General features: G+C 40.0%; 1 protein-coding gene across 6 annotated transcripts in view; it reads left to right on the top strand.

The window, feature by feature from the left end:
- The window catches only part of LOC307039002 (N-acetyllactosaminide alpha-1,3-galactosyltransferase-like), a 65,284-nt gene that overhangs the window by 47,826 nt on the left and 4,065 nt on the right, over nt 1-13,393 (top strand). For 2 of the 6 annotated variants that reach the window (XM_079680714.1, XM_079680716.1), the window contains exons 3-7: nt 5,681-5,899; nt 11,895-11,992; nt 12,111-12,200; nt 12,305-12,400; nt 12,876-13,013. In XM_079680714.1, the coding sequence (XP_079536840.1) occupies nt 11,988-11,992; nt 12,111-12,200; nt 12,305-12,400; nt 12,876-13,013 (329 nt within the window). In that variant the 5' untranslated portion in view covers nt 5,681-5,899; nt 11,895-11,987. Of the gene's footprint in view, nt 1-2,364; nt 4,487-5,436; nt 5,900-11,894; nt 11,993-12,110; nt 12,201-12,304; nt 12,401-12,875; nt 13,014-13,393 lie in introns of those variants that run through there. The other 4 variants (XM_079680718.1, XM_079680719.1, XM_079680717.1 and 1 more) reach the window with 3 other exon arrangements.

The following is a 13,393-nucleotide window of genomic DNA, read 5'->3' as shown; positions in this document are numbered from 1 at the left end:
GACCTGAAGATGTGACAACATCATAGGAACGTGGCTCTTTTCTCTGTGCAGTGACCAAAGCTGGGCGCCAACCCTGTTCAGTTCAGTTCTCGCTCCTCTCTCATAATACTGCTGCTGCCTCCTCTGTAGATTCTCGAGAGCCAAGTGAACATCCTTAGGCACAGCAGGCTGAATCACCACGGTGGAGCTCGGTAAGGTGCTCCTTAGCACTCTCCCCATGAGCATTTGTGCGGGTGAGTATTGCATGCCTGTTACAGGTGTGTTTCTCAGGATGAGCAGGGCAAGATGAGGGTCTGTGTTTGTTAGTTGTGCTTTTTTAAGAACATGTTTAACAGTTTGTACGTTCCTTTCCGCCAGACCATTGGGCTGTGCATAGCCTAGCCATGATTCTGCAAAGTTCCTCCTTTCTTGACTCGCGAATGGGACATGGTCACACACTATCTCTTTTGGTATTCTTATCCTGGAGAATTTCATTTTCTTAATGACAGTGTGTGATGTCTTGTCGTTAATGTTAAGCACCTCAGGATATTTTGACAGGTAGTCGACCATCAATAGGAATGATTGTCCTTTTATTTCAAAGATGTCAGCCCCTATTTTGAGCCAAGGAAGCTCAGGAATGTAGTGTGATATCAGAGGCTCCCTCTGGTTTCTAGGCTGGAACTGCTGACATGTCCCACAATTCTCGACCATTTTTTCTATCTCTCTTGACATACCTGGCCAGTACCAGTGCCTTCTGGCAAGTGCTTTTGTCCGCTGCATTCCTTGATGAGCCAGATGTAATGTTTGCAGCATGTCACTTCTCATCGAGCTCGGGAGGATTATCCTGTCACCTGCAAACATTATCTCATCTATTACTGACAGATTATGTCTGATAGGCCAGTATTGAACCAGTTTAGTGTGTACTTGTTTTCTGTGTCGTGGCCAGCCCTGTCTGTGTGTTTCCTGCAGCAGCTTTTGCAGCATCTCACTGCTCAAAGCATCTGTTGGCTCCAGAGCATAGGCAACTTTCTCATCTGTGATGTCATCAACTGTTGAATGTTCATCATGTGTGACAGCTTGTGAGAGTGTGTCTGCAATCAGTAGGTCTTTACATGGTGTATAGATGACATTCAAGTCATATCGCTGCAGCTGGAGGAGCATCCGTTGGAGTCTGGAAGGAGCTGCTCCAAGCGGCCTTCTCAGAATGCTTTCCAGAGGTTTGTGGTCTGACTGCACATCCACTTTCCATTTGAACACGTACTGATGGAACCTCTTAACAGAGAAGACAATTGCTAACCGTTCCCTTTCTATTTGAGCATAGCTATTTTCTGTTTGTGTTAGTGCTCTTGATGCATAGGCAATTGGGTGACCCTTGTGCATTAGACATGCCCCCAAACCATCTTTGCATGCATCTGCCTGTATGATGAGCTGTTTCTTTGGGTCAAAATAACTGAGTACAGGAGCTGTAATGAGAGCATCTTTCAGTTTTTTGACTGCTTCATCATGTTCGTGCTGCCACAGCCACACACTGTCTTTTCTCAACAACTGTCTCAGTGGTGCTGAAATGGTGGCCTCACCTGGGATGTACTGAGCTAGGTATTTTACCATGCCCAGTAATCACTGTAGGCCTGTTTTGTCGGTTGGTGTTGGCATGCCTGTGATAGCCTTGATCTTAGCCTTGTCTGCTTTAACACCCTCTGAAGTGACAGTATGGCCCATGTAGTTGACACTGCTCACCTTGTACTGTATCTTGTCTTCATTGAACTTCACATTAGCCTCCTTTACTCTGGCTATCACTTTCTGTAATATCTCATCGTGTTCTTTTTCTAACGATGCAGCAATTATCATGTCATCTGCAATGATGTGGATGCCTTGGATATCTCCAAATGTCTCACAGTTGCGTTACTGGAAAACCTCACTTGCTGACTTGATCCCAAATGGAAGACGTTTAAAGCGGTATCTCCCCCATGGTGTGTTAAATGTGCACAGTAGTGATGACTCTTTATCTAGCTTTATTTGCCAATATCCATCTTTTTCATCCAGCGCTGTGAAAAGTTTCTTACCAGCTAGTTTGCACAGAACTTCATCGGTCGTTGGAATGGAGTACTGCTGCCTGAGTATAGCTTTGTTTAAGTCACTGGGATCCAAGCAAACCCGTAACTTTTTTCTGTCTTTTTTTTTCTTAACCCATAGTGTAGGCTGTTACCTGTACAATAACATCAGCTTGTAACAAGTCATCGAGAGTGTCTCTCAGTCTGTCCATTACTGCTAGTGATATTTTCCTACAGCCATGTATGACAGGTGTGGCCTTGGGGTCAGTGTGGATGTCATATTCTCCAGCAAACTCACCTAAACCCTCAAAGACAGTTGGGTGCTGAGCTATGAGCCTCTCTCTTGTTGTGGGATGTTTCACTTCTATTGAGTCAATGTCCACTCTTTTCACCACGCGCAGTTCTTCACATGCCTCGTTTCCTAATATGGGAATGGATGAGTGCCTGGAAACATAAAAAGTCAGACTTGCCTGTGTTTTGGGAGTGGAGCATTTGAGTGTTACCACCCCTTCCGGCTTCAATCTCATCCCTCCATATTCCACCAGCACTGTCTTTGTAGGCTGTAGTTTGAGGTGTGTTCTTCTTTCACGTCTGGCTTTTCGGGTCATCGCTGTGAATACTTTCAGTGGCAAGACGTTGGCCTCTGCTCCTGTGTCCAACTTAAACTTCACACACATGCAGTCAACATTTACATTAAAATGCCACGACTTGTCAGCTTTAGACTTTAGCTGATCAATGTTCACTCTCCCAATATATAGGGTGTCTACATTAAACACCATGTACTGTCTTGTGATGTTGGGCTTTAGCTGACCTACACATTTTTGCATAGTGATTCTGTTTTCCACAATTATGGCAGGATACTCCGTATGCTGGACACTGTCTTGGCTGGTGTGATTTACCACATTGTTTGCATGTTTCATGTCTTTGTCCAATGTCTTGTGTACGTTGTATAGGCGGTGTGCGTGTCTTTTGTCCTTGTCGACTATTCTTGTGCACTGCAAGTACTGACATCTCCTGGGCTGCTGCATTCATTTGAACTTTGGTCGTCTCAGCAGCTCTGCAGGTGTCTATGGCCCTTTCTAATGTGAGATTAGGTTCTCTTAAAAGTCTCTCTTTCAGTCTCTGGTCATTCATACTAAACACAATCTTGTCTCTGATCATGTCATTTTCTGTGGTATAAAATTCACAATCCTTTCCCTTTTGCTTGAGCTCTGTCACATATTTCACAATCGTGGTGTTGCTAGGGTGACCAGATGTCCCGATGTGCACGACTTTTGGTGCGTCCCGCAAATTGAGACGATGTCCCGCATATTTCATTTTGATAGGCTAAAACGCTTTTCTATACAATCAGATTTATCCACGGGGCTATCATCACGGGGGTGTGTTTGCTGTCAATCAAACTGTAACACAAGGCGGGTGCTGGTCTAGTGTTGACCAATGAGAGTAACTCACTCACACACACCCCCCTGCCGCCCCTCCAAACAACAACAACGAAAGTCAGTCAATATCGCAGGCGACGCAGCAGGTTATGGAAAATGGAGCAAACTGAAACTACAGCTAAGAAGAAAAGAAGATGCACATACAACAAAGACTGAGAAGACACTTACCCGTGGGTGAAGCCAGTGCAGAGCGACTCTCAGAGACAGTTTTTTGCAATCTTTGCAAGAGTATTTTTTAAATTTCACATGGCGGTGAATACGACGTCAAAAGACACAGAGAATGCGATTATCATAAGAAACGTGTCGCTCAAAAGAGACATCCCACTCTATGGAGAGACATTCCTACTCAAACCAAACAATTATGGCCACTCAGACAAGGTAACAGCAGCAGAAATAACCAGTGTTTACCATACAGTGCAACACTCCCAATCATACCGGTCAAATGACTGTGGTAACAAGCGAGCGCCGACCATTTTTCCACACTCTGATATAGCAAAGAAAACGTCATGTGGTAGTACAAAAGCAGCGTCCATGGAGAGCTGTGATGGACAAAACTGAAAGCCATTTTATTTGATGTATTACTATGTTTTTGTTCCCTCCTGGCCAGTTTTGATTTGTACTTATGGTTTTATTTTATCTATTAATTTATGTTGTCCCTACTTTTACAGGTAATACACTAGTTGAATTAGGAAGATGCAGGGTGCTGTTGAGAGGGTGTCCCACATTGTCCCACACAAACATACTCCTTGTCCCACATTTGGTTTGTTGGGACCTGGTCACCCTAGGTGTTACCTGACATAGGATGTGCCCAAAACTGATGTCTCTCAAACACTATATTCTTCTTTAACAGTCTGTTCATCTTCTTCTTCACCTTCATCTTCACCATGTGCGATGTCTAGCATGTTGTAAACTTCAAGAGACTCCTCTCCTATAGTGCATGCAGCAGTATGGCCCCTCGCGGTCATGTAGATTTGGAAGCGTTGTTCCCATCGTCGCCAGTTTTCTCACAAGTTGCCAGTGAGTACCAGTGGAGATGGTAATTCGAATCGATCCATCTCTCTTTTTCTTTCTTCCAAAAAAATTGCGACTCCCGCTCTCTGGACTGCGGTCAACTCAGCCGTCTCTCGCATTTGCTTGGTCAAATGAGCAGCACTTCATTTTTGAGTGCGCGATTAATAGCATATTTACGGTAATCGCCGAGAAGCGGCGCTGACGGTAGTACAAGTGTTTATGCTATATTTTACTTGATCGTACTTTTGGTAGTAGTCCAAGTAGTACTGAATCCAACAGTACCAATTTCATTAAGAACCTATTGTAAAAAATCCTTTTATCTCTCATCAAAGATGGCAGAAAACATGTATTATTGTACTCTGGAGGGGAGTTTGACAGGGGATTACTCAAACAGTACACAGTAAAAGTACTTGATTGTACTTGTGCTACTAGTCCAAGTAGTACTGAATGCAACAGTACCAATTTTATTGCACTAAATCATTTTATCTCTCATCAAAGATAGCAGAATACATTAATTTGTGTACTCAGGACAGGAGTTTAAACGAGTATAACTCAAAAAGTACACAGTAAAAGTACTTGATTGTACTCTTGGTAGTAGTCCAAGTAGTACTCAATCCAACATAACCGATTTTATTAAGAACTTGTTGCAAAAAATGATTGTATTTCTCATCAAAGAGGGCAGAAAAAATGCATTATGTGCTCTGGAGGGGAGTTTGACAGAGTATTACTCAAATAGTACACAGTAAAAGTACTTGATTGTATTTGTGGTAGTAGTCTAACAAGTACTGAGTCCAACAGTACCAATTTTATTAAGAACTTATGGCTAGAAATTATTTTATCCCTCATCAAATATCATTGATTGATTGATCAAATATAGCATAAGCACTTGTACTACCGTCAGCGCCGCTTCTCGGCGATTACCGTAAATATGCTATTAATGCTCCAACATGAAGCTCTGCTCATTTGACCAAGCAAATGCGAGAGACGGCTGAGTTGACCGCAGTCTCTCTGGGGACCGCACCTGTTAGCTAGGCTTTAGGCTAACAAAACTTTCATCTGTTTACCTCCGGCAAAATGACGAACTGGACCGACTTCTGACACCATGTAATAGTCCCTTATGCTATATAGTAGGCCGCAGGTCATGGAGAGTATTAAGGTATCCGTAGACCTTTGTATGAGGCATCTTTATTTACTTAACAGGTCTTCAGCCATGATACATGCGTCCTAGATGCGGGCTTGCATACACACCGTATCACTCCGCAGCCGCACCCCATCAGTGACGTCCTGATGATATACTGTATGTGCACGGCACTATATACTACAGAGACGAATCATGTCTTAAGACAACATCAAGGGTGGGGTACTTACCTGGGAAAGCTAGTGTTTGACGAACTATGGATGAATACCGGTGACTCTCGGGTAAGTTACCTTTGTATGTCAATTTAATTATGTTATCCTGTGTGCACAATTGGTTCGGTCAACAATGTCTTTCTTATCTTTAACCCTCCGGTATCATTCGATTGGACTACGCAAATTAGTCATTCGAGACAAAAATGTCCACTGCAAAAGACTTTGATAAAAACATTATATTAAAAGGTTTTTTTCACAACTTTTTTGGGTTCAATCTTTAAAGCAACTTCGGCCCTAATAGAAAATACCAAAAATCTAATCCTTTTCAGGATTTTAACCCTTTACATGCCATTTTGAAAACATGAAACCGCTGTTTTTTTTCATGATGAAAACAGAGAAAATGAGTTATTTTTTTTTATAACAGTCTTGGATATGTCAAAGATTAGCAGCAAAATAGATTTTTTTGCATTATTAGTTTTTGCACAAAATCAGATTGCACAAAAAAGTTACATATTAGTCATTCGGGACAAAAATGTACACTTCCAAAAACTGCTCTAAAATGACAACAGATTATTATTTTTTAAAACTTTTTGGGGTTAAATCTTTCAATCAACTTCATCCTGATCAAAAATACCAAATGTTAAATTATGTTCAGGATTTTAACCCTTGAACTGCCAGTTTGAAAACATGAATTTGCGTTTTCTATGAAAAACATGCACAAAAAGGCAGGTATTTTCCATATAATAGGCTAAGGGTGGTCGGCTTTTTTTTTTTTTTATCACAGTCTTGGATATGTCAAAGATTAGCAGCAGAATTGATTTTTTTGCATGATCAGTTTTTGCACAAAATCAGATGGAACAAAAAAGTTACATATTAGTCATTCGGGACAAAAATGTCCACTTCCAAAAACTGCTCTAAAATGACAACAGATTAATATCTTTTAAAATGTTTTGGGGTTAAATCTTTCAATCAACTTCAGTCCTGATCAAAAATACAAAATGTTAAATTATGTTCAGGATTTTAACCCTTGAACTGCCAGTTTGAAAACATGAATTTGCGTTTTCTATGAAAAACATGCAAAAAAAGGCAGTTATTTTCCATATAATGAATGTTGGGGGATCCGTTTTTTTTTTTTTATCACAGTCTTGGATATGTCAAAGATTAGCAACAACATTTATTTTGGTGGATTATTAGTTTTTGCACAGAATCAGATTAAACAAAAAAACTCACACATTAGCCACTCGTGTCCCATCCACTCCCATTATAACCACATCTTTTGATCTCTCCACCATACCGGTATAAAATCATGCATTTTGTAATTTCAGGGTTTTATATTGGAGGAAAATAGTTCAATTTGTCCTTTTTATTCTATATCACCAGATGTGACATTTTACCATTGAATTACATGCTTGTCATTTATTGGTTTCTTTGCCTGTTGTATAATGGGGCCCTGACAGCCATTGGAATACATGTATGAAACTAATATGATAGGTGTGTTGGTATTGATGTGGAAGAGTGCTATCAGCTGAGAAATGTGTGTGTGTGTGTGTGTGTGTCTGGATGTACAGTGTGTGTGTGTGTGTGTGTGTGTGTGTGTGTGTGTGTGTGTGTGTGTGTGTGTGTGTGTGTGTGTGTGTGTGTGTGGGTGTGTCTGGATGTACAGTGTGTGTGTACAGTGTGTGTGTGTGTGTGTGTGTGTGTGTGTGTGTGTGTGTGTGTCTGGATGTACAGTGTGTGTGTACAGTGTGTGTGTGCGTGTGTGTGTGTGTGTGTGTGTGTGTGTGTGTGTGTCTGGATGTACTGTGTGTGTGTGTGTGTGTGTGTGTGTGTGTGTGTGTGTGTGTGTGTGTGTGTGTGTGTGTGTGTGTGTGTGTGTGTGTGTGTGTGTGTGTGTGTGTGTGTGTGTGTGTGTGTGTGTGTGTGTGTGTGTGTGTGTGTACAGAGACAACAATATACACTAGATTTGGTTTACAGCAAGTCGCAGTTTTCGCCTCATATCTTTCTTTCTTTCTCTCTCTCTCTTTCTCTCACTCCCTCATTCCCAAACTCATACACATTCGTACATATTAAACCTCCTTATACCTTGTGTGTGTGCGAGTGATTGTGTGTGAGAATGAGACAAGAGTAAGTGTGCTCTCATGGCGTTTTGTTTTTCATTTGTGTTGTTTCATGTGTCTTTCAGGTAAACAGATGTATGATCTTGACCCAGCTTGACCTCGATGTTTTGAATGGTTTGGAACTTCAAAGTCCTTTGATAATGTCTCTTTAGCAAACAGACATACACAGCCATACATACTATCCTTGAAGTAAATAAAAACAACTGGCTGCAAAGCCAAAGCTTCAAATATGTGTAGTTTGGCTGGATGGTCATTTCATTCCTGTGATACGCAACAAGTAGTAAGATGAAGAGGAGCTTCTCTGTGGGAAAAGAGGTCTCATGCAGCCCGTAACTTCAGCTGCAGGACTCATCTTCTGAAACAGAAACACCCTGAGAAGGAGAATCTGGTGTGGATCTGAACTGTGCTTGAAAGGAGTCAGCACAAGGATAAAAAACTTTTTTGCCAAACAGTTCATTTATTGGATAGGGGCAGAGAAGAAGGAACAATTCTGCCCCGAATCCCACGTTGATACAGAGGAATCGATGAGGTCCTTTAATGAGGATGTTGAGGAGGTGCAGAGGAGCTGCTGAGGAGCTGCTGAGGAGCTGCTGAGGAGCTGCTGAGGAACAACATGATGGTGATGAGGTTGAGATGTATGAAGGACTACAAAACCTTTTAGGTGAAAAAAGCCTGATGGTCAATAAAGTGCTTAGTGATCCCCTCCTCAATCACACAACAAAGGGGATGATAGCACCAGAGATTGCCCCAGGAGTAACAAGAATATTTGTTGCGCCGCCACATGAAGCCATGCTTAGAGAAATAATCAGATGTTTGTGGTGGAGTCTGATCGTTCTTCGTCTGACCCTTCCCCTGAAAGTGGAGAGGACACAGAGGATCCCATCCTATAGCTGCGCTACATTCCTCTGCACTATCCTATCCAATGTTTGCTCAAACATCTGTGGCATCAACATCCCTCCAGTTTGCCACCGAACGTCCCCCATGCAGGTGTGTCATGTCGACAATACTTCTGATGATCTCAGGGGTAAAGAATAAATCAAAGAAGGATTCCACGTCATGAATTCTTATTCATGCCACTCGTGATGGCATAACGCGTGGGCCCTGAAACCAAACCTCTGGCAGCAGGAATGTAGCGCGGCGTTTCCTCGTGAGAGGGAAACCAGATTTGAAAATGTTTTGATGTCCACCCACTGCCATGATGGACACGATCCTCCGGATAGGATAGTGCAGAGGCATGTAGCGCAGCTACGGGATGGGATCCTCTGTGTCCTCTCCACTTTCAGGGGAAGGGTCGGACGAAGAAGGATCAGACTCCACCACAAACTCCACATCAGATTCTCCTTCTCATGTTTGGCAAAAAAGTGTTTTATCCTTGTGCTGACTCCTTTCAAGCACAGTTCAGATCCATACCAGATTCTCCTTCTCAGGGTGTTTCTGTTTCATAGGATGAGTCCTGCAACTGAAGTTACGGGCTGCATGAGACCTCTTGTCCCACAGAGAAGCTCCTCTTCATCGTACTGCTTGTTGCGTATCACAGGAATGAAATGACCATCCAGCCAAACTACACATATTTGAAGCTTTGGCTTTGCAGCCAGGTGTTTTTATTTACTTCAAGGATAGTATGTATGGCTGTGTATGTCTGTTTTCTAAAGAGAAATTATCAAAGGACTTTGAAGTTCCAAACCATTCAAAACATCGAGGTCAAGCTGGGTCAAGACCATACATCTGTTTACCTCTAAGACACATGAAACAACACAAATGAAAAACAAAACGCCATGAGAGCACACTTACTCCTGTCTCATTCTCCCACACAATCACTCGCAAGGTATACAAGGTATAAGGAGGTTTAATATGTACGAGTGTGTATGAGTTTGGGAATGAGGGAGTGAGAGAAAAAGAGAGAGAGAAAGAAAGAAAGATATGAGGCAAAAACTGCGACTTGCTGTAAACCAAATCTACTGTATATTGTTGTCTCTGTACACACACACTGTACACACACACTGTACATCCATACACACACACACACACACACACACACACACACACACACACACACACACACACACACACACACACACACACACACACACACACACACACACACACACACACACACACACACACACACACACACACACACACACACACACAAAATGCATGATTTTATACCGGTATGGCGGAGAGATCAAAAGATGTGGTTATAATGGGAGTGGATGGGACACGAGTGGCTAATGTGAGTTTTTTTGTTTAATCTGATTCTGTGCAAAAACTAATAATCCACCAAAAATACATGTTGTTGCTAATCTTTGACATAAAAAAAAAAAAAGCGGACCACCCCCAACATTTATTATATGGAAAATAACTGCCTTTTTTTGCATGTTTTTCATAGAAAACGCAAATTCATGTTTTCAAACTGGCAGTTCAAGGGTTAAAATCCTGAACATAATTTAACATTTGGTATTTTTGATCAGGATGAAGTTGACTGAAAGATTTAACCCCAAAACATTTTAAAAGATATTAATCTGTTGTCATTTTAGAGCAGTTTTTGGAAGTGGACATTTTTGTCCCGAATGAGTAATATGTAACTTTTTTGTTCAATCTGATTTTGTGCAAAAACTGATAATGCAAAAAAATCTATTTTGCTGCTAATCTTTGACATATCCAAGACTGTGATAAAAAAAAAAGCCGACCACCCTTAGCCTATTATATGGAAAATAAATGCCTTTTTGTGCATGTTTTACATAGAAAACGTAAATTCATGTTTTCAAACTGGCAGTTCAAGGGTTAAAATCCTGAACATAATTTAACATTTGGTATTTTTGATCAGGACTGAAGTTGATTGAAAGATTTAACCCCAAAAAGTTAAAAAAATATTAATCTGCTGTCATTTTAGAGCAGTTTTTGGAAGTGGACATTTTTGTCCCGAATGACTAATATGTAACTTTTTTGTGCAATCTGATTTCGTGCAAAAACTAATAATGCAAAAAAATCAATTTTGTTGCTAATCTTTGACATATCCAAGACTGTGATAAAAAAAAAACTCATTTTCTTTGTTTTCATCATGAAAAAAAACAGCGGTTTCATGTTTTCAAAATGGCATTTAAAGGGTTAAAATCCTGAAAATGATTAGATTTTTGGTATTTTCTATTAGGGCGGAAGCTGCTTTAAAGATTGAACCCCAAAAAGTTGTGAAAAAAACCTTTTAATATAATGTTTTTATCAAAGTCTTTTGCAGTGGACATTTTTGTCTCGAATGACTAATTTGCGTAGTCGATTTGTTACACCGTGAATTAAAGACCGATTTGAAAAATTGAAATTGGAATTCCAAAATATATCGAGAAAATAGCCTTGTTACAAAAAATCAGGCCATTTGCACCAACACAACCAAAGTTATTGCAAAATGAAATGTGAAAAATGACCCATATGGACAAAAACGTCCACAGTGATACCGGAGGGTTAAAATATTGTCTGAATTCAGTTTAAAGGTGTTTCCATACTATGAGTGATATTTTCGAACATTGACAAGAATTTATGAAGGTTTTTGTCAAATTGTTGGATGCTATATGTTTTTATTTACACTGGCAATTCCAGGAAAACGCAACATAACTTCCACTGTTTGTGTCTTTTCTAACTAAACTCTTCCAGAGAATAGTGGAATAAAGAAATCAAATCAAATCAAAATGTTACCAAATTTGTGAGTGTATTTTATTGTTGGCAAACTTCTTGAATGGCTGCTTGTGTTAATATTCAATAGCTTATACTTTGAGATCTTATATTGTAAAATATCATTTTGGAATTAATTATATAATTATAAAGCACCAACATTAAGCTACTCTATCTCGAAAGTTGAAAGAAAAGCACTGCCATACCTAGATGGGCGAATTTGAACCAATGAGGTTCAATGAGAATTGTTTCAATAAGTAAAATACTTCCTCTTCTTTTCTCAGGTACCGTTTCATTCATGAAACATCAGCTACTGCCACGTTCTTTCAGAAGAGAGATCACCTTCAACTGAGCCTTGACCCCAGCGTTTTTCAACCATGGGGTATTTCACATCTTTAAAAATAAATACATACTTGTTTAAGCTACTGTGCCACACACTTCTGCATTTTAAGAATCAGAGATTTCTGTTTAATCTGACAACTTTGGCTCTTTTTTCGCAGACATCTTCAGAGGATGAGGAGTGTTTTGAAATGTTTGCTCTTTGTTCCCATCACACTCTGTGCTATCTACTTAATATATCCATCTGTAAAGTGAGTCTGTGATACATTTAGGGGAAACTACATACAAGAACAATTACTGTAAGCCTAAATGCTAACATTACTTAATAAACACATGTTTTTATTTTTTGTTTTAGACTTTTAATAAGCTTCATGCCTATGGAGAAATGCCATTTGGAAAGTGCAAAGATGCTGAATCTGGACAGCAGTGTGGACGCCAGCCTCAATCTCCAGTAAGACCAGAAGACCTGTTTACAATTTGGCTGAACAGATAGTCCTGAGACCAACACAGACATTTATCTATCATGTTGAGAAGCCGCAGGTTTCATCTGATTGGACATAAAGCAGCAACAACAAATTTAGTGGTGTTTTTTGTATTTCACCTTTTTAAAATATTTTCTAAGAAGGTGTTCTTATAAATAAATGTTGGCCGAATAAATGGAGCCATATAACACTCTTTTTGCTTAATCCATATCAGAAGGGTAGCTATTTTATACGTTGAACCTGAATTTGCAGTTAAAGTTTTGGTGCAACAGAATTGAACTGAATCTAAATTGAGTGTAAATATAAAATTATACTACTAAAAATGTTTAGATGCATATGACGTGTTTGAGTCACAACTTACCTGTAGTAAGCTTCAGGTTGGTAAAGAAGAGTATTATAAAAGGGAATTCAGTCTAAAAAAAATACATTTGTTTTATATTTCAGTTCCAGACCTGATGTGCTAACCTGTACATATTGGAAAGCTGCCATCATCTGGGAAGGGATGTTTGACCCCCGCCTCTACGACGAGATGCACAAGATGAGAGGATCCTCTGTGGCTCTAACAGTCTTTGCTGTGGGCAGGTTGGTTTCACATGAATAAAGTAATAACTCTAAAGATAATCTGTCGTCAAACCTAAATACCTCCTGCTCAGTGCATTAATGTTTAACTAGATGATGGTTGGACAGATTGTAAAAAAAAATTAAAACTTGGCAGCATCAGGTTTCTGTTACAGCAGACAAGAGTATAACAAACTGTAAAGAATGACAAAAAAACACAAAAAATGGTCACCCCTCAAAAAACCCAGTGCTTATAGTTACTATAGGTAACTTTGACAATATATGTTTTACTGTACTCATAAACATGTGAAGTGGACATGCTGCAACTAATGCTAAAATGAATTGTATTACAGTTACAGATAAAATCATAGGCTACAGAAATGTGACTTGTTTCCTTTTCCTCC

Source organism: Notothenia rossii, assembly GCF_949606895.1.
Source record: "Notothenia rossii genome assembly, chromosome: 5".
NCBI lineage: Eukaryota > Metazoa > Chordata > Actinopteri > Perciformes > Nototheniidae > Notothenia > Notothenia rossii.
The sequence above is the reverse complement of the archived record's forward strand: the minus strand, read 5'-3'. Positions and strand labels throughout refer to the sequence as shown.